Here is a 22,935-nt window from a genome sequence, read left to right as displayed (position 1 = left end):
AAACCATCGTTATAATTCAATGTGCTTGGTCCTCTCATTAAACACAAAATTAGCAGCAAGGAGTGCAGCTTTATTGTCACAGAATAGAAGAATGGTGATATTCGGCTATTTTATTTTGCAGGTCTGTGCCATGATCTGACATCAGCCTTAACAAATAATCTTGAAATAGTATTTTGCTTCTCACTTTTCCGAGGGCGTTATCATCTAGCATTCTACAGTAGCCTGTGATGGAGCATCGAGAGGCACAAAAACTAGCACAGTAGATGGATCCAACTGCGTCCATTGGATGCGTACCATAAGATCTGAAATTAATTTGGACCGTGACTCAAACATCATAGCCACAAAATCCAATAGAACATCCTAGATATGAATCGAGGGTGCGCGAATGTACGAAAAAGATCTAATCGATTAAGGGACATGAACGGATCAAGACCAAGACATAGGTGGATCAGATCCGAAGTGGATCCATTGACAAACCTAGTTGCAATGGGTTGGAAGATGATATGAAAACCCCGCTGAGAAGTTTTGAGGTACCGAATGAGAGGAGCCACAAAGCGCATAAAAGGTTTCCAAGATGTCTTCATAATTTGACTTGAGATGTCAATGCTTTTTCCACTACTAGTAAAATGGAAAAGAAAGAATTTCCCTACACTTTAAAATAGCAAAGAAAAATTATATGGTAGATTACAAAAATAAAACTAAACTGAAATTTCTAGAAATGGAAACGATATATTCGCCCATTTTTCTTAATTGGGGGCAGCCACTTCTAGTGGAGCCACCCCTCTAGTGTAAAAGAGTAATCATAAATACACTAGAGCTGGCTATCCCAAGTTAAAAAAAGGGGCGAGCATATCAGTTCCCTCCTAGAAATTACAGTTAACTAATATTTCATCTAATATTTCAGTGATTATCATATTCCAAAAACTATAACACCAAAAAAGAACAGTAGAGATCGGCAGAGAAAGTCAGCAAATAAAATGCTAATGATAAACTTAAGGCAGTAAGATCCTATAAAGCAAGAGAAAGAAAATGATACATGAAAAAGTCAAAAAGTAACACTGGAACATGGCTTCTACTATTTTCTACAAACCAGACAGCAAAAGTAAAACAGAAAAACATGCTTCAAAAGATCAAACAAGAGAAGAAACCTTACTAGATAAGCATAGTTACTTATCCATCCATGGTCCATGATTCAAACCACTACTTAGAGGGAAAAAGAGACGAAAGAAACACCTCATCCTCGATGAAAAGTTGCAGATTTTTGGTCTTCAGCAAGAACTCAACAGCATCATGTTCAAATTCACAAAAAAAACCGAGCTTGATAAGCTCAGAGAGACCTGCAATTCGATCCGGATTCTCCCACAGCAGTCCACTGGATATTACTTCAGAGAAATAAGTAGCAAATTCAACTCTAGCCTTAAGCCCGGACGATCTCTCATTTTTCTGAATAAACAGCTTTGCATTCTCTCTCTCCCAGCGAATCATCCGGCTCGCATTTGCATTAATACTCTTCCCTGACGACAGTGATAGGATATAACTCACCGTTATGGGTTCATCAGTCTCTAACACTGTAGTATCACGAAGGTATTTAACAATCTGACGCCTCATCTCTACAGACATTTCAAAAGAAGAGTCTGCCAGAAACCCAAGTATAATTCTGAACAACCCACGTCCAATGTAGGCTCCGCTTTGATTGACATTCTTGAATTCAATGTCATTCAATATCGGAGAGTCGTCCTTCTTTACACCTTCGGAAATTGTTTTAACCCCAATACTTCCGTATATATCATACAGCTTACTAAGAGACATTGAAGGTGAGCTTGGTTGAGGATACCAAACAAATACTGGTTCCGGAGAAGCCTTCTCAAATAGATCCTTCAGCTGTAGGTCATCAGGAATGAACACATCTTGCTTGTCGAGTAACAGAATTTCACCTAAGGCGGAGCCCACAGGTAGTTTTTTAATGCTATCAGTGAGAACTTTCTCTGTTTTTTTATTCCAGTGTTTTGTAACAAACACCAAGAAAGCATTACATTCGGCACATGTCAATTGGCTGCGTGAATTCTCCCAATCGCTCCAGAGCTTCAAGTAGTCATCAATATTAGGACTGTGCCTTACTCCAAAAGCTAAGGAGAAGAATCCAAACAGTTTTTTGTCATAATGTTTCTCCAAAACATTCAAGCGCGCGCTGAAGAGATTATCCTTGTCATGAAGAACACAGCCTTCAGGACTAACCCATTCACCCATGTCACATCCATTTGGGATCCAAATCCACTTAGCAGACTTATGGTCTGGCTCCCAGTTGAATTTGTTCAAGTATGTATAAATTCTAGTTATAACATCAAACTGAGAATGGTAAGTGAAATTACCTGCAACCAATGAGCAACCTTTTTGAGCATCCAGGGTCACTCCTATTGAATCAAGCTCTGGTTTATAGGATGTGATTTCAGATCCATAAAATGCTTCATCAATGAGAGGCCCATCTTCCCGCTGCAAGAAAGAAGTCCAAGTTGAATCAAATAGGATACACTCGCGTGGAGATCTGTAACCCGCATGCGTCTTCAACCATCGTTTATCAATACATTTCAAGAACTCCTCAGGTAAGGAGCCCTTGCAAAAATTTCGAATGCATTTCAGCAGTGAAAGAACACTCGCAGGGGCCACTTCGCTTGGAGTCCCGGGAATCCTAAGACCATTAAACACAAACCTTGATCCCTCTTTGAATTCCACAACAGACCCAAAAGCCTTGAGTTCATCTTTATATTCATAGATGTCCTTCCCATAGAATTGGTCAGAATCATTAATGAATGGAAGAGACGCAATTGGAGAGATGGATTCCCATTCTGCATCAAACAGAACAGACTCCTTGGGAGATCTGTAGCCAAGAGAGGTCAGCAACCACTCCTCATCGCGGATGCAGCTCAATAAATCTAAGGAGAAAGGACGGTGCAGTTTCTTAAAGTTCCTGTAACAATCTAGCAAAGAGAGCACATTTCCTTTTGTAACAGAACATTTAGATGCAAGCTGTTTGAAACGTTTAGCAATTGACTTGGATCCTCCCTCGAAACTTACCACGACCCCTGCTTCCTTCAACTCGTTCTTGTATGACGTAATGCGGGGCCCATAAAATTCTTCATCGATCAATGGCATGTCATCAACTATATTTAGAAGGCATCCCCATTCAGAATCGAAAAGCAAGGATTCATCCGGTAACTTGTAGCCAAGGTTGGTCTTTACCCATCTCTGACCTTTTAGTGTTCTTATGAGATACTCGCACGATCTCAAATGCCTAATGCATTCCAGTATCAAAACAATACTATCAGCTGTCAAAGAAGATAAAGATGATGGCAGTCTAAGATTGCTAACCACAAGCTGGTAATTCTGGTTAAAACCAACTACAACACCCAGTAACTCAAGCTCTGTTCTGTAGTTGAGGATGTCGTTACCATAGTAGTCTTTATCAATGAAGGGGAGGTTACTAATCTGTGATGCAGCTGTCCATTCAGGATCGAAAAAAACAGACCCAACTGGGGACCTGACACCATGGGAAGTTCTTAGCCATCTCCCCTCTTTTACACTCTCGATGAATTCTTTGGGAGACAAATATTTCTCGCTCAGAAATTTTATGAAGTTCAGCATACAAAGTACATTGGCCCTACTTAAGCTGTAGGAAGTAGCCAGCGACATGAGATGTTTGCCAATGAATTTACATGCCTCGCTAAATTCAAACATCACGCCTATTGTTTTTAGCTCTTCCTTGTAGGAACTCATTCTATTGCCATAGAACTCTTGATCAATCAAAGGAATATCTACAAGCACGGACCCCATCTGCAATAGACTTCCCCAATCTGAGCTAGATAGGAATGCTTCTGACGGAGGCTTGTAACCAACAGATGTTTTTAGCCAACTCCCATTTCTTATGCATTGCAAGAAGCTCAGATGCATAGTGATCCCCATACGCCTCAGATTTTGAATCCACTCTAGGAGCAAAAACGTGTTTTCCTTCGTTAATGGAGACGACACAGTAGCAAATTCAGCATCCGGAGGGCACAAATGGGGTATGTCGGACGCATTGGCGTGCCGTTCTAGAAACGGCATTAGCTGTTTCTCAGATGCATATACATTGGCAAAATAGCCTGCTCTGATGTAATCTTCTCCTAATTCTACATAGCTTTGTCTTCTCCAAGGGTTTGAACCCAATAATCCCACCCACTTGCTTCCATTTGCAGGGACCAGTACCCCCCTCCTTTGTGTAATCATACACCCATAGCTATCTACAAGAGGCATGGAACTACACAACTTACTGACTTCTCGCTCGGACAAATAATTGTTCGTGTAGGAGTGATATAAGAAATGAGTGAAAGCAATGACAAGCCTTCTATCGCTATTTAGTGCTTTGACAACAAGCTCACCGTAACCATTGACAGTGAAATCCTCCACACTTGCTTGTTCTCGAAGCCATTCCTGTACAGTCTCCCGTTTCGAAAATAATTTGAAAGCCACCTGTGTACTATTTGGCATGAAGAACCTGCCCCCGGCACATCTGAATTCCCGATTCCAATTGATAAGCCAGGAAATGTGCTCTACGTCAGACGATAAGCATATTTTCTCCAGCAACAGCTGTGTAGCTCGGTGAATACTCAACAAAGAGACATTCCCATCCTGATCCACACATTTCAGAAGGGGTAATGTCTTAACGTTAGTATTTCGGAAAAGACCGCCCCAGTTCTCAGCAAAAAAATAGAGAAGCTCCATATAAACTTCCTCTGAAACACCTGATACTAAATTAGAACTATTGATGCACTTGGCGTACCATTCGTTATCCACGTGTCCCACATCCAAGAAATCCAAAACATAATCATATACAGCTTTATCAAATGAAGAATTAAGAACGAATGTTCCGTGGGATGACAGATTGTGCAAGTGCACCCCTTGCACCCTGGCCTTGATCAATATATTCCAAAAAGCGGGCATTAACCTACCCACTTCCTTAGGCTGACAGAATATCTTTTGTTTTGTGTATGACTCACATGGTATGATATGCTCTGAAACCACTTTTGCTTTTATCGCCTCTCTAACAGTATTCAACTCTGGATATGAGGACTCACCCACTGGCAAGTACTGAAACATTGGGGGCAGGGAAGATACCGGTGCACTTTCAGTTGCTTTGACAAGTGAGATGAAAGCATTGACAAAAGCCGAAGGCACACAATTTAGGATACCTTTATTCCACTTGTTATCTAAGAGTATCGTTTCCCTCGATGATGCTAGAACAAAATCTGCCTGAATTATAAACGGAAAGTTTGTAAACATCTCTGTGGGTAGAAATGCATAGATTCCGGGGAAGCTCTGCCCCGTATTTCTTCTATTTAGACGGGCCCCATTTGGAAAAGCCAGAGTTATCATCCATTCTTCAACTTCCATCCTCCTTTCGACTCTGTTTTCCAATTTAACAGGGAATTTCTGCCTCCACATATAATAACTACATTCTTTCTCATTTTCTTCAGAGTCCTCTTCTGCAGAGAGACGAAGAGTGTAGGACTCGGCATCAATGTTCTTTCTTGTTTGGAAATCAGTTTCACTTGAAATAGATATTGCGCTGACAGTGTTGAGACTGGGATTGTCATTATCTTCCCTGACTGAGAGCCTCTTGATTTTCGAAAGAAATAAGAGAACCTCAGGGTGTATACTTGACAGTTGTTGCTTCACAGGTCCCACCTTTTCAGACTTCAAAGGCAGGATTACAACTGTTGTGGGAAGGCTTCGATCAGAACCATATATCTGATGTATGTCGGAGAGGGTTGGATTCTCCTCCACCCATTCAGGGACAATATATCCAACATTGCAGTCCGGAAGTGGGTCTTCGTTGAACCTTATTTGATACCCATTGCTGAAAATATAAGGCTGGCTTGTAATCAGAAATACACTCTTGAACCCAATGCCTGTAAATCAACGAGGATGGAATTTTGTTATAGAAACATATTCAAGTATATTTGGAAATCTTGAACTATTCAAAACGATCATGCATCCTACTTACTCTTAAATTCTTTAGGAGGGATGAAATATACTTTTGGTCATTAAAAGTAGCATGTTAAAGAAAATTCAATTTCAAGAGAATAAAAGAAAGTTTTAGAATAATGATATGGTAACCACCACTCCATTCTCTCTTTTCTTTTCGTTTATTTTCGTTACGACCAATTAGGCACGTAACAAATTGGTATCAGAGCAGTAGATCCTACATCATGGCTGCGCCTTGAGAGATTTTGGAATCCCTACGCGATGATTTCCGGCAAATCAAAGTACTTTTTTTGAAAATGAAGGAAGAACACCGGTGGTTTGCGGAAGGCATGGAAAAATTCAGCAAGGAGATCAAAGAAATGCGTAAAAACAGAGAAAAGTTAAATCTTGGAAGTGTTGATGTTCATGTGAAGAAAAATGCGAGAATTGATGGAGGCAAAGATAGTTTTGTTGCAGACACCACCAAGGATCAACTTGATCATTTCATCATTTTGAAGTGGCTTCATGAAAAATCTTATTTCTTCCCAACTTTGATCACGATGGATATTGGAGGCGACGTAAAACCATTAAGATTTGGGACCCTGGTGGAATAAGTTTTTCTCCAATAATTCGACCTTGACGACAAGGTCATTTGTAAGGGGGAAGGAATGTTATGTATATTTTCTTATGATATATGTGGGGTGGGTTTGTGCATAATAGTGGGTATGTGTTTTAGTGCAATGGCCATTAGTTGTGGCAAATGAGTTTAGGGTAGTGGGAGTTAGTTATTTATGATGTGTCTTGTTAGTGGGTAAGTGTGCTTGTGATGTGGCACTCCCTCTTGCTTGTATTTATGTAGTAGCAATTCAATGAAAAGAGAAAAGGAAGAAAAATCTACACCAAAGGTGACTTTGTTTAGGAGAGTCATGTAGAATTTTTTTTCTTTAGGTTTAAGTGGTTCCCCTCTTGGTTCATCATTGATTCCAGCAAATCATTCATATCAAAGTCTCCTTCTAAATTGATTTTTGTCTTCTAAATTTCAGAATTATCCTGTGTACCTGAACACTAAAGTTTTGGAACTTCAGGACGATTGGACACCTTTGGACACGACAAAACACCTGTGGTTACATACAGATGGAATGCTGTGATGACATTATCAAAAGCGTTGGACACTTGACACCCCATTTAAAGATTCCCCATTCTAAACACTTGGAAATCAAGTAGTCTAGATGCGCAGCACCTTTAATGAGCTGTAGGACACATAATATTATTAATTTCAAATAGTATCCTTTTAAAACTTTATAATAATAAACAGGATGTTTGATAATTACTCATCTCTCACAGGTCAATACTTGGACGGATAGCATTAATCGATGTCTGAATTGTTTTCAGTGCCCATTATCAAATCATGTAATTTGCAGTATGACTCGTACAATTCCTTTCATGTTGGATTTTAAACTTTGAATCTAAAGCAATTGCTATTATGTTTTCATATTAATCAAAAATAAATGTCCGCTGTACATATATTCAATGAACATGTATGTATGTTGACTGCAATGGTGCAATCTCTTTTCTTGACAGTTATTACATCTTATGAATTATGATGTTATGTAAAATTTGAACCATGGATGTTTATTCATTACCAATGTTGTTTGTTGACTGTTGAGATTACTACTTTAGTTATTTAGTTCCTTAAGAATATTTGATAGTATGAAGTTACTACTTATTGACTTATCGTTACTTAGTGGGGATTTTGCTAGGGACCATCGCAGAAGGCAAACTCGCGGACCGGCTCACTTTTCAACAGATTTTGTCTTATTCACTTAATTCATCTAAGGTGCCTGCACTCTCTTGCAACAGCCAGCCCGCAAAATGCCTTCTGCGATGGTCCCTAGCAAGTCCCTACTTAGTTTAGATTACCATCTTTAAAATTACTCAAATAAAAATCTGTGATTGATAATTCATAAATCCTAATCAGCAAATCACAACTCAATAATTTATATGCTTTTAAAATTTACGTTAAAGTTCAATTTCAATTATATTTTTACTTTTTATTTTTACATTTTTTAATTTCTTGTATGGATGAAAAGTACCCTGAGTTGGGATTTCTAAGGTTGCCGACACCCAAAAACTTGGCACCAATGCCAAGTGTCCAAGCAACACAACCATTATCACTCCCGATATTTTAAATTTGAGTTTCTGTTTTGATTTGGGTCAATTTCGGTCACCAAGGAAACGGAAGCATTTCAGTTGTGGTTGGAAATTTCAGTGCAAATCGTATCAAAAAAAGGAAACATATGAAGAAAAAAATATACAAATGATAGAATTTAAAGATGAAACTTCATGAAATGCTAGAATAAACACAAATACATACTTAGAAACTATCATATAAGCACGACAACCATCCACAATGGTTTAATAACATCGAACACCTAGTGGCATGGTAGTTTCTATTTGAATTCAAGAATTTGTATGAAAAATGAATATTTGGCTACTTTTTATTCTTTAATTTGTTTATTATATATAGATATAGATTTTTTTTTCTGAATGAATCTTATGATTTACGATACGATTCGACCCCTATTACGATTTACGATTCGATTCCGATTTTCAGAACATTGGTTGAGAGAAAGGATTACCCCTCATGAAGGCGGTTCTTGCCAACATCCATAGATACTTTTTATTGGTCTTTAGATGCTCAATAAATGTGATCGATCGGATTGAGCAGATTCAAAGGAGTTTCTTAGGGGTAAATCTGATGATAAAAGGAAGTTTCATCGTGTTAGTTGGGCAGCAGTGTATAAACCAATAAAGGCAAGATAATTAGTCTTTAGAAGTTTGAGAAGTGTGAACAACACTTTTCTTGGGAAATGGTTATGGGGATTTGGGGAAGAGAGTTGTCAGCTGTGGACCAAGATTATTGAGAACAAGTGTTGTTAGGAAAATCCTAATTAAGTGGCCGTTGCAAAGATCGTGGCAATGATCTTGTGGGCTCAGTCCTTCGAGATTGAGATAAACTCAAACATGCTAAAGGAGGTTATTTCCTAAAACATGCACAGCATAGATAGTGGGGAGAGAGGGAAGTGAGTATAATGGGAGTCTCCTTTCCCAACTCCCATTGTGGTATATATAAAGGATTAAAAATCCCTTCGTCCAAGCTGCTCACGCACGCCTGTAGACACCCCATTTTGACCGTACCCTAATCCTCCCATGATTGAGTAGAACCCCATCAAATGATTGAGATAGGACCCCAAATTTCTTACCAAGATAGGTTAGGGTCTCACCAAGGTCCTTGTAAAATTTTGTTGAATTCCGAGCGCGTTTGCCTAGCGAACGAGATGTGAGAGTATCCGTAGTGTAAACTAAAAGGGGGGTGGATTATCCTGGATGGGGCCGAACCTGGGCCGAATGGGACAAAATTGACAAGCGCGCCATATCAAATTTCCGCGCGCCCATCAAATATTTGTGCCAATATCAATTTCCCATTTTTCCTATAAATATGAAATTAAGTTCATTTTTAAAAAAAAAGGAGAGAAAAATTCATTTTCTAGAGAGAAGCTCTCGGTTTTCTAGTAAGAGAAAACAGATCTCACCATTCTTCATCTTCTCCGATCATTTTCCGGCAAGTTTTCCGACCGTTCACACTTTCCGGTAAGAGTAACCTATCATCGGCATATCTCCTTCATCTTTTCACTTCAAAACTCTTACATTCCTCTGTGTAAATCCTAGTTCTGTTCGTCCTCTCCGATCAATCTCCGGCCTAACTCCGGCCAAGTTCAGATCATGAAATTTCTGATTTTCTTCTTCTCATTCTTCTGTGAATCTGTTGATTTCCCTGTATATTCCCTTTAGAAACCTTAGTTTCACAAAACCGTAGATCTGTTCATCCCAAAACCTCAGATCTGTAAAAAAGAGAGAAGCAGAAATCAGAGAGAAAGAGAGAGAAAGTAGATCTGCAAAAACCGAAACCCTAAATCCGCTTCTCTTTCTTCTCCGATCGTTTTCCGGTTGATTTTCAGGTCATATTCTCTTCTCCGGCAAACCTTGGCCTAGCTTTTTACTCATTCAATCACTATAAATCTCTTTGACTTTCATCTTGCTTTTCTTTTAATTCGAAATCTTAATTTTTCACATCGAGAAAATCAAAGCGAGATCTGCACGTTTACAGATCTGATGGTTTGAAGCATAGATCTGGAGTGTTCAGAGTAAAAGAAAGAAGGAGACGAGGTTTGGAAGTGCAATTTCTTATCTCACCAGAATTCCAGCAAGGTTTTAGCTACAGTGAGCTTCTAAATTCGTCATTTTCAGAGGTATGTGGAAAATCTTCATTTATTTGAACTAATTCAATTTCTTATATGCGTGGAAGAAAAGTTTATGTTAAAATCATGATCGATGAGTTGAGCATAAGGTTGCTGGATGTGTGTTTCTGCTTGCTTTATTCGTACAGTTTTTTTTTAGATAAGAATGTTTGAAGCATGTCTTCATGTTGTTTTCTCCTAAAAATAGTCTCTTAGTTTTGATTGCTGTTGAGGTAATTGCGAAGACCTGAGTCGATGAAATTGTATCTTTGATGTGTAGATTGTTGCTATTCCTTGAGATGATTTCATTTTGTAAACAAGTCTAGAGTTACAAAAGAGAGTGTGAAAGACCTTATTAAGTGTGTATATGATAAGAAAAATGAACAGGAGAAAGAGGTGTTATACTTAAGGCTTGTGGATATTGGATTAAAAAGAATTTTGAAAAATTTATAGTAGAAATCTTACGTTTGGTCTTATGCAAAAAAAAATATATATATACTAGATTTTCAATAAATCAAATTTTGACCTGAGTGTATACTTCTTAAAATTCAGTTGTATGTAGTGCTAATCTTTTAACCAAGTGTTATTTCCTTTGACTGTTTAAGAGTAAGCAAAGGGAGTAGGAAAGGATGTTTCCTATTTGAGAAATTCATTTTGGTTATTGACCTGTATTGTTTGCACCTGAAAATTGATTACTCAGGGGAATTATATGAAAATTTGGTTTTATCCCTTAGTCACTGACAATAAAGTAATGCTTGGTTCCATCACTTAAGGTCCTTTATATTCTTATTTACTGTGCTCTAAAAGTGAAACAGGTTCAATTTTTTTTTATGACAACACTAGTTGTCAAAGGTAATTGTAGTTCTTGACAAATTGAGTAAGAAAGAAAGAGGAGGGAGAATTTATGATAAAGTCTGAATTTTGATCTTACTGTCTGCATGAATTGTTACTCTGCATGACTCATATTTTTCATAGAATTTAGTTCATGTTGTGAAGAAGCTGGGAGAATAGAGGATTGTCTCATACATCCTAAAACTTGTGAAGCTATGCTTTCTTTCACTTGTTTTATTAAAGGAGAAAAATCACTTATGATGGAATATGGTAGAAAGATTTCTATACAAAATAGAACCTGTTTCTATGGCATTTTAAGCCTTATTTGGCAATGTCTGTTTTGTTTTGCTATTGTCCGCTTTGACTACACAAAACTGAACCTGTTTTCAATTGCATTATACACTTTAATTGCTTACTTTGATTGCATAAAACTGAACCAATTTTCATTGCATTGAATACTTCGATTGTTAGCTTTGACATCACAGAGCAGAACCTGTTCCTTTTACTTGGTTTGATCCTCTCACAAGAACCGATGGAATTTCTCACCAGCACTTTAAAATGTGGCTGCGTTGTTAATTGCACCATTTGCTTTATCTATTATTTTTATCCTCTCACAAAAACCGGTAGGACTTCTCAACAGAACTTCAAATATCAAAAGACTCTATTATAACTGTGAGCGAATTAAATTATTCTTTGGGCAAATGAAATTAGTTTAGCTGTGTTTTCCTGATTGTATGGTATGATTAGATCATTACTAAAGCATAGTATTGAAAGTATAAGCAGTGCCTTTGTTTATTCTATCCCTTATCCACTGTTTTTACTATGAAGTTTGGCTGAATATTCCATTAATAAAACCTTAAACTAGTTAGCCATAACCTGAAATGAAAACAATTAGCAGCCTTCATTTTGTTGTTGGAATAAGGCAGTCCTCATAATTGGTGGAATAATTTGCTCTATTTTATTTTGTCTTAATAATTTTGATTAGGTATTTGATTTCTATTTCACATGTTTGTCAAAATAATTACTTGTAAATTTACACAAACCTATGACCATAGTATGTATGAAGGGAATTCATAACATTTGCCATTTATTGCACATCTGTCACACATCAGTTGCCATCTGTTACACATCTATTGCACATCAACTACACATCTGTTACACATCAACTACACATCTGTTGCACATCAAATACACATCTGTTGCACATCAAATACACATCTGTTGCACATCAAATACACATATGTTGCACATATATTACACATCTGTTGCTCATCAGTTTCCCATCTTTATTATCAACACTATATATTCCAGTAAGTGCTGTTTCAGGTTTTCTTTTATACTATTATCATTACAGGTGTAATAGTTGCATTCATTTTTTTTTATATTATTATTATTATTATTAACATTACAGGTTTGATGGCTACGTTAGTTTTTAATCCTCATGATATCACATATAGCATGTGTTTGGGCGTACAGACCCAAAACACTCCACCTGTTTTGTAGCATTTTGTTCCTTTATTTGTATAAATTTGATTAATTCCTTCTGCTTGTTTATGGAATTTGTACACCCATATTTTGTTGTTTTCATGGTTCTTGGTGTTATGCTAGTATAAATAAGATATAGTCATTACCATTGTTAGCAAAACTAGATGTAGTATGGTATAATTACATCAAGCTTATTTGATTCCTTTAGGATAAGTGATACTGACATTGTTATGCTAAATGAGGTCTAAAAATCTTAAGATGATTGTATGATATATGAGCTGAAGGTGTGTGGTTATATTATATTGATGATGTCCTTTTCAGTAATGAGTTGTTGAGTTATAAGAGTTGATGGTAAACTTAGCAGTATTACATAGGCTTATATTGAATAGAATTGGATCAAAAATTGATGTTGAAATTAGAAGGAATGGGCTGCTCATAGAACTTGTCAGTATCATGTTTTGTTTGGTTGTCTGCACTTCATTTTATTTATGGTATGATTAAGTCGATCATATTTTGACAAGTTGATCAATTAATGTTGTGGTTCCAATCATGTTTTAGTAGTTGCCCAAAATCAGTTTTCACTTCATTTATGGCATTACAAGTTGCACAAAATCATTTTCTTTTTCACAGTTTGCATTATTGTTTATACAAATTTCAGTTATCCTCTTCATAGTTGGTATTACAAATTGTGCAAGTCTAGTTTCCTTTACATTGGCATTAACTATATGTCTTAGTATCAGCACTATTCTATTATTTGTGTCTGTAATTAACTCATTGCTATCAGTTGCAACATAGTTCGGGTTTGATGTGTAGGTGACTGTGAGTAGGGGTGTGTGAGTCTATAAGTGTGTGTCTACAATATGTAGATCTTAAGTTATGTACATGATTTCATTTAATTCTTTCATATATAAACTTAACTATAGAATGTAAGATCATTAGATTTTTGGATGATCATTTCATGAGAGAGGTCATTTCCAGGATTCCACTTTTCATTAAAACTTGACCTCTATCACTTAAGTGTCTTGTGGAATCAGCTATAGTTTTCATTACTAGTATTATGTATGATAGAAAGTTATATTGATGTAATTTTTATTTATTTTTAAATTAAAGGTGTTCATCATTCATTTTCACGCATATGTTCTGACTCTTGATGCAAATGATATTATCACTATTGGTTGGATATAAAGATACTAACACATGTTATTCTCTAGTGATGTTGATTCACCTTTTACCCATAATTTGTCTTAGGAATTGTATCAACATTATACATGTCTGGTGGTGGTCATATTTGAGAGCATCAAAACGATTCTGTTATTATGCTCTATCAAAATAATGTAATCTAGATTTTGACTGAGAGGAATTCATGACCTCTTTATAGCAGTTAGGCCTTCCCATTTAATTGAAGTAGGAAAAGAGATTTTTTTTTATGTCAAGTACATGTAACTGTGAATGTTAAAGAAGATTTTGGCTGCCAATATTCGCACTTTAACGAATTAGTGTAGATAGTGAAACTCCCTTAGCATAATAATATGGTAGTATCTGCACTATCCTAATTGGTTTTTTCTTTCCCATATGGCTTACAATAATTTTCATGAGGTATATATTTGGTTGATATCTCTAAGTGATCAAAGGATAAGATGGTCTGAGCGTAAGTTCTACTTGCTAGTGAGGTTCATTTTGTAATTCTATCTTCATTCTAGTTTTTTTTTTTTTTTATTGATAATATTTCTTGTCACTAAACCCTAGTGGTAAGATTTCAGTTTGGAACTATGATGGTATTCAATGTCTTTAGTTTTGATATTACAAATGTCATGATCAACTGTTTTCGATGCTAATTCTTCCAGGTAGTTCTATTTAGATTCATCTCTTTCCTGGAATTAGCATGAATGTGAAAATAGATATTCTGTTCTTTTGAGTATGAGTCATATACATGCTTTCTTTAGTTTTGTGTTCATATGCACATTCGGATTTGCTAAGTTGTGTTGCACATAAATTTTACTGTTATAGGTTTGCAGAATCCATATATGCGCACCTAATTTTATATGCTTCTAACCTCTAACTGTTTCTTTTCAGTTCTTTGTATGTGTCTAATAGAATTTTGGAATAATTATTTGGCCGACTAAGTTTCGAACTATAGTCATATATTGTGGAAGCTACAGTACTTTCATGCACATATTTTAGAATTTGCACCACTCCATTTTATTAACTAAATCGATTTTGTTGCATATAGAATGGGTCAGTCAGAGTGGTAAATCTCGGTACTCTTTACCCTCGTCTTACCTCCATTAGATTTGGCTCTAGTATTCAAGAGTTATGCATATTTTGTGAAAGGGCAATGAAGGCGATAGCCCAAGCCCATCCTTAGGGGATTAACTAAGTCCAAATAGCGTTTTCCCCTCTCATTTAGAAGACTCTATAAGTCTTTTAGGCATGTATCTTGGATATTTTGTTTCTCCTTTTCATTGCAAGGGCAATGAAAGAGCTATCTAGAGCTTCTTCTTTTTTCTTTTTTTCTTTTTTTTTTTTTTTTTTTTTTTAAGAGACAGGCTGTGTCTCATTTATCCTACTGATCATCACCGTTTTAGGGAGACAAGCTATGTCTCACGAAAATATAATCAAATCCTTTGGAGACAAGCTTTGTCTCATTAGGGAGTCATACATAGGAGACAATCCAAGTCTCAAATAGAACACATCCTTTAGGTTAAGGACCGACTTGGTCTGTTAAAACCCGTATCCTTCTTATCATTGCAAGGGCAATGGAGCCCATCTCTGTGTTTAAGAGACTTGCCAAGTCTCACTAGCACCCTTCTTATCTCCTCTTCTTTTAAGAGACTAGCCTAGTCTCGTTGGCACCTCCCCTCTTAGGGTTGTGCATTAGGAGTCGGTCCTTTCGTATAGGAGTCAATCCTTTAGCATAGGATGTCTGTCCTTAGCCAGAGAGTCAGTCTTTCAAGAGTCTGTCCTATCATCATAGGGGTTAGGATTCTGTCCAACCTCTCATCAAATCATGTGTTTTTCTATCTGCTCCTGCAAGGTATAGGATGCTGTCCAACCCTTGCAGAGTTGTTATTCTGTTTTTTTTCCCCCGCAAAGCATAGGATGCTGTCCAACCTTTGCGGGATATTCAGGAGTCTATCCTCCCCTTATGATGATAGGATTTTGTCCTCTGGTGTCAAAAATTCAAAAACATTCAGAAATTTCAAAAACATCAAAAACATTTCAAAAGCCAAAAATCTTAAAAATCTCGAGTCATTAGGAGCAGCTAGGAAATTCTGTTCCGAACTACGTTGGTTTGATCCCTTTCAACAGGGTACGTAGTGCAGCTTGGGATTCATATTCCAAGTCCAGCCAAACTTTCAAAAATAAACATTTCAAACATTCAAAAAAAAAATACAAAAAATATTTAAAACCTTTTCAGAAAGATCTTTCTCCTAGAGTTAAGAGTCTGTCTTAGCTGTTTGGGGTATTTTAGAGTTAGGAGTCTGTCCTGATTTGTTGATATGGTGTGTCCAGTCGTGTGAGTGTCCCTAGAGTTAGGAGGCCTCAAGTTGATCGGTTAGACATTTAGTCGAACCAATGGCTAGACTAGGAAGCATATAGTCAGCCCATAGTTTTCTTTAGGATGCACAGCCTAGTTACACATAGGGTATAGGGCCCACCTGCATTAGTTTAAGGCTAATCAACTTGCTTTAGTTAGGACATATAGGGAGTCCTAAAAATTACAATTCACTTGAACGTAAGCAATTGTGCAAAAAGCTTTAAAATTAGTCGAGTCTAGTGGATCGAGTCTAGGATAGCAGTTCTTGATGGTTAGGCATCGTAGTTTAAAATAGGTCATCGAACTACGTTGACTCCGATTCTTCCCGAAGCCGGGATACGTAGAGCAGCTGAGATGGACGGCCATCTTGGTCCGAGTCAATGCATTAGAGTTTTAGGATTCATTTCATCCATTTATGTTTAGAATTGATTTATGTTGTATGTTTTGCTGTGTTTTCTTACTTTCATGCACAGATCCTATACCTTTAGCTGTAGTATGCATGTGTTTGCACACCAGAACTCAGACACCAATTAGGTATGACACTCAAAACCTAGCTATTATTAGGCGACAATTCTTTCATTCCTTTTATGTGTGCTTATTATTCATCTCCCTTTTATAGATAGACGTCTTCTCGGAGATATTCGTTCCCATTTCATATGACTTTCACCCAAAACTCTTCAAAATTATTAAGTAAATGGCATAAGAGACCAGGTATTTGCACTTGGGCGGATGAGGTGCTCTTTAGACCTTCCGATTTCGTAACCAGGCACGAACCTTCTTTTATATCTCTGGTTATCCGTTGCAACAGAGCATAGTATGAAATCATTGGCCCACTTCCTTGGATGGCGACTCTTCTTTGTTTAAGGTACGCCTCGAATCTGGGCTAGTCCCCGAATCGAGAGGTATCTCACCTTTGTATCGCCACTCATGTTGTGAGAGGCACTTCTTTCGAGAGTTCCTTAGTAGAGCTCTCCATTCACGTGGATGATCCATAGAGACTTAGCGTATGGCCCGTTCCCCGCCTCTCTCTCGGATCGGGATCCACAACGCCAAAGGAGACAGAGGAAGCCGGTTTTTGTATCCACGTGAAACCGAGCATCTGGGCTCCCATCGGCTTGTAGATGTGAAGAGAGAATGATGCGGGCTTCTCACTCAATTTTGTGCATCAGCCTCTTATTACAGATGAGGAGTTCACTATAGAACAGAAAATTGTTGACAAGCATACCCAACCATAAGCTATGGAGAGAGGTATGTGTTTTCCGTTCATTTGGAAACTCACTATGATAATCTCATGTGTTTTCTCAAAGTTTCACGCCCAAGATCGCGTCTGTGCTTATTCGGAACCGAGCACTTACAAGTACGACTCTCTCCCTAGAAGGTGGATTTCTGAAGATCAGATCAGGAGGGGTGGATTGATTGTGTGGGGGAATATTTTGAAGATCAAGCATAAGTTTGACAAGGGGATTAGGCTTAAAGTCTACTCTATGGAAAGGATAAAATTCCAACATGTAAAATGGTGTGAAGGGCTTGCTTTGGCAAGGAACATCTGTTTTGGGTGTCTTCAGATGAGGCTGTCATCGTCATAGACTGTTTTTAGTGGGAGGAGGGCCAGATCTCATGGAAGATAAAGTTTAGGAGAAGCTTTTATGAGAAAGAAATCGACGGTATTACATGTTTGTTGAACTCATTGGGCTTGTGCTGCATTAAGAAGTCAGGAAAAGATGAGGGTTTGGATCTGGAGTTCGTCTGGGGTATTCACGGTCAAACCTTTCAACCACCATCCGGTTCCTAACCCTTCTTTCTCTCGTCTGGCCAGATTGTGGAGTATGCCTGCTCCAAATAGAGTTTGCGCATTTGGGCAGGTAGCTTTTCAAAAATACAATTTTGATAGTGGGTCATATGTTCAATCGCAAGATACCAATTATTAATCATTGCACCCCATGTGTAAATGCAGACAGACTGGATCATTTCTTTCTTCATTGCAGGATAGCCAAAGATGTCAAGTGCTGAATTCAAGAGAGATTCAAGTTATCGTGGGTTTTCTCGGCTAGGATGACTAATATCCTTGACTGTTGGTCACCCGATCCATGGATTTTGTGGAGAGTGGTGTTGCTGGCTTCGATATGGGTTAATTGAAAGGAATGAAATGATAGAATATTAAGAGACTTGGTTAAAAGTCTGTATTTTTTGTTTTTGAAAGCCATCTATCTTATTATTACTCGATTAAAGATTCATCCTTCTTTTAGGTTCATCTCAAGTACTAATTTACGGAACTGGTGGAGAGAGATTTGTTAAAGGGGGATACGAGGGAGAGCCCTTCGCTGTGGTCTCCTCCCAAACAAGGACTCTTAAAGACTAACTTTGATGGCTCATACTTGGGCTACCTAGGGCCAGCCGGGGTCAGAGAAGTTCTCAGGGATGATTGAGTCTAAGGATGTGAGCTTTCTCTGGCCCCATTGGGATCATGGATTCTAATGAAGCAAAATTGAGAGCAGTCCTTCAAGAAATTAGAATTATAGAGGTGATTAGAATTATAGAGGTGAGGGGACTTACGCAGGTTGATTGTAGAGGGAGACTCCATTAACGTAATTAGGTGGATGGACGACAGTCATCCCCACCCTTGGAGATTTGTTCATATAGTCGATGAGATTTAGACTAGGTGGAAGATTTTCATGTACGAATTCAGCACATGAAGAGATCGGCAAATAGTGACATGGATAGACTTGTACGGATGAAAGTTAAAAGAGTGGCATTGGAGATTTTCGATTTTCTACCCCCTTGAGGACTGCTTTTTCCTGTTGCACATGTTTAGTTCTCCTTGTTTCGACCACCTTGGTTACGGGGTTACCCTTCTCTTCTCTAATAAAACTTTTTATTGTTAAAAAAAAATGGTACTTACATACAGAGACCACAAACATGAATACATTTTTATACTTGCATACAGAGTACAAGGTTTAACGATAGGAGAAAACATTTATGTTTCAAATACAAAATAAATAAGGACCACGCTAGTGAATGCAAGATCTAACCCACCTAAAAAACAAGTCAGAAACCCATTTAAACATTTCACAAATATGAATCAGAACAAATATTTCATTCACAAATACCAAGCCAGAATCAAATATTGCAATTCAAATTTTATAATCAACAAAATTAACTAATCTACACTTAGACTACTAATGAATGATGAACCATTAAAATTTTTGAAACAAAAAATTTGAAAAAAAAATGCGCTAAACATGAATTCAAGCATTGAGAGTATCTAATGGTGTCAAATTAGACCGGACCTTTCTCTCCAATATAACCACGTTGCCTATTTCCTTTCTTTGTGGATCGCCCCACACTGCAAATTGAGTCAATATTTTTCGGAAAGAAACCCTTTTCATTGTTGAAAATAAGTAAGGTTGCAGTGGCTCCAGTCAAAGTTATATCCTTTGATGTGATGATAAACTCCAAAGATGGTTTCACACCAGCAGGATACTCATTATCTTCAGCATTCTGCGTAACATAAAATTCAACTCATCATCTTCAGCATATAATATTCTTTCTAAACAAAACTTTACGAAGAACAATCTAAGTATATTTTCCTATTAACGTATAGAGATTTCATGGATATAAGAAAGAGAGAGAAACTATATGGTGCATGGCCGTGTGTGCAAGTGCAGCCCCAAAAAAAACACTGGGCCCACATTTTTGGATTATCGAAAACATTCATTTGTTGGGTCCTCTCATAGAGAGAGTGTGCCAGAAAATCTAAGGAAAAGATTTGTTGAGGTTTAAAATGTACGTAGAGTCTAAGGAAAAGATTTTTTTGGGCACCCCTATCTATGTCAGGGCCCAACAAATGAATGGTTTGGATCAACCAAACAAGCATGCCCAACTGTTGGTATTTACCATATAAAAGCACAGAAAGATAATTACATAATGAATGGGCGTATGAACACGAACTCATCATCCCACCCTTGATATTTGATCCAACAGCAGCTGATGTTGGATCAAATATCAAGGGTGGTACTTTCTTCGTACAACCTTGAGGTGTTTATACCCCATTCATCATATGAAATATTGAAATTTTATGAGGTGAGCGCGCAGTATTTTCCAAAACGCATGGCGGGGACTGCTTCATAGGATGATCCAAAACGTTCATTTGTCGAGAAACAAGTTAATTAGGATGTACCTAGAAAAATCATTTCCATAGGATGATCCTAACCCTCCAATCTGTAGAGGGTCTGCACATTATAGAAACAGAGGGCTGGGATCATCATATGCAGAAGATTTATGGGGTACAGCAAAACAAATGAACAGTTTTGATCATCTTATGAAGTGAGCCCCACTGTACAATTTGAAAAACACCGGCCTTCACATGTATATACCATGTAAGAAATTATAAGGTGACGGTTCGGGCACGGACACTAGGGCTGCAACTCGAGCCGGGTTTTACCCGACCCGCATCGACCCGACCCGAAAATAGCCTGGGTTGGGTTCAGGTTTCATGGGTTTCAGGTCGAGCCGGGTTGAGCATTCAAAAGCTCGCATGAATCTCGGGTCGAGCCGGGTTTGAAGGGGCCCAACCCGACCCGAGTTACATAAGTTATAGTATGTACATTTTTTTTCTATTGTTAGTTAAAAGTTAAAAGTGAAAACCCACGCACCCACTGTTATTGCGTGTGAGTGTAATTTCTGCTTCTATGAGTTGAGTTGATTCAAGTGTTTGATTCAGCATTATTTGATTGTAATTATAACATTGTTTGATTACAGCATTGTTTGATTCAAGTGTAATGTGAGTGTAATTACATAATTGTTTGATTCAAGTGTAATGTGAGTGTAGTTTCTGCTTCTATGAGTTGAGTTGCCTTGCCAAACAAGAATTTTCCTTAAAAAATTGCGTCAACATGAGAAAACCCGAACCGACCCGACCCGACCCGAGATTTATCGTGGGTAGGGCCGGGTTTGGGAATCGTGGGTTTTCCGAAAAAAAACCCGACCCGACCCGACCCGAGATATTTCTTGGGTAGGGTTGGGTTCTCCAAAACCCGACCCGCCCGACCCGAGTTGCAGCCCTAACGGACACTGGCGGGGCATCTACCCATGATATTTGATCCAACAGCAGCCCTTAAAATTTTGAAAAAGTAGGCTGTTGGTGGATCAAATATCAAGGGTGGATTCCCCACCAGTGTCCGCGCCAGATCGGCACCGTATAAAATCTCTATTTCTTATCTTTAAGCACACAAAATAAAGAGAAATTATTTGGTTGCCGCCCTTGAAGTCGCTTGTGAGAAATATGATGATAGGACTGCCCTTGATATTTGATCCAAAAGCAAGAGAAATTATACGGTGCCCGACTGTCAAGTCCCTTGCGTGTGGTACCATAAAAGTACCTCTTGATGTTTGATCCAAAAACAGCAGCATCTTAAAAAGTGATCTGCAGTTGGATCAAACATCGAGGGTGGTACCGCCCACGAGGGACTTGACAGTCGGGCACCATATAAAAACTCCCAAAAGCAGCCACTTAAAAACTTGGCTGCTTTTGGACCAAATATCAAGGGCAGTACTTCACAGGCGGCCACGATATAAAAACTCTAAAATACCATATGATGAACCAAAGCATCCATTTGTTGGACCACATAGGGCTAGGAACATCCTATGGAAATGATTTTGGAGGCACAAACTATGTTTAAGTTATGGCCCAACAAATTGACGGTTTGGATCAACCCATGGAGTCTGCCGTACCTTTTGAGAAAATACTGGATTATACGGCGACACTGTAAAGTGGTTCGGAGATTTTATATGATGTGTGGCAGTATAAAGCCGTATTTTAAAAATAAAAAAGAATGGTAGCGCCCACTCCATAGGATGATCCAAACCGTCCATTTGTTGGGCCAACACGTAAATAGATTAAGCCTCAAAAATCATTTCCATATGATGATCCTCACCCTCCGATCTATAGAAGTTTTAAAATTTGTGCAGTCCCTCTATTAGATCGGAGGGTTAGGATCATCCTACAGAAATGCTCAACTATTAGATGGGTGCCCGTACATACACAAATTTTTTTTAAAGTACATACAGCCCACACGTAGGATGATCCAGGCCGTCAATTTGATAGGCAAAAATCATTTCCATAGGCTGATCCTAACCCCGAAAAATTGGAGGGTTAGGATCATCCTACTGCACAGTCTACTTAGATTGTGGCCCATCAAATGGACAGTTTGGATCACCCTACGGTGTGGTCCGTGGGTGAAACTCAGATTGGGTTCAACATGACGGTCACAATCAACGGCTAAGATTATCCATTATACCTGGATGAGCTCCATGAGAAAATGGACGTCTTTGGCGTAAAGTTCTGCGGAGAGGTTTTTCACAGCCTGGTGGAGATCTTCAGTGAGAAGATTTGGTTCTCCTCCGATTGAGAATTTCACCCTCCTTATCTCCTCAATGTGTTCTTTTGGCGTACTAGTACTAGTAGTGGCCATGATGATACTAGTCAAAACAGATCCCTTAGCAGCAAATTAATAACAAAAACTCACAGTGCAAATCCTCTCTCTGCACTCTCACTCTCACTCTCAGAGCCTTTCTTGTGTCCATGATTTTTATCTGTGGTTGGTCTTTATAACATCAGAAAACTTGCAAGAGAAGCAATAGCACATATGAGAGAGTGTGTGAGAGAGAATGTACGGACGTCGTGCCGGAAAAGGCTAAAGGGAGACTTTGCTTGGCTCGAGACGACGATTGGACTTCTAGTCTTCCTTTTTGCCTTCCTCTCGACTTTCTCACTTCGGTGGCATCTGC

At 38.2% G+C, this 22,935-nt stretch overlaps 1 protein-coding gene across 1 annotated transcript; it reads right to left on the bottom strand.

Annotated features, from left to right (window-relative positions):
* Positions 1-1,006: 1,006 nt before the first annotated feature.
* LOC143862202 (uncharacterized) lies at positions 1,007-22,758 on the bottom strand. The gene is made up of 3 exons (XM_077373212.1): positions 22,446-22,758; positions 19,437-19,647; positions 1,007-5,942 (listed from the first exon to the last, which is right to left on the bottom strand). Exons 1-3 carry the CDS (start codon positions 22,617-22,619, stop codon positions 1,201-1,203), a joined length of 5,127 nt encoding a protein of 1,708 aa, XP_077229327.1. The 5' UTR covers positions 22,620-22,758; the 3' UTR covers positions 1,007-1,200.
* Positions 22,759-22,935: the final 177 nt, after the last annotated feature.

This window comes from Tasmannia lanceolata, unplaced genomic scaffold, assembly GCF_043159265.1.
Source record: "Tasmannia lanceolata isolate RefF3 unplaced genomic scaffold, GAP_Taslan_0.1 ptg000037l, whole genome shotgun sequence".
In the NCBI taxonomy this organism is placed as follows: Eukaryota; Viridiplantae; Streptophyta; class Magnoliopsida; order Canellales; family Winteraceae; genus Tasmannia; species Tasmannia lanceolata.
The sequence above is the reverse complement of the archived record's forward strand: the minus strand, read 5'-3'. Positions and strand labels throughout refer to the sequence as shown.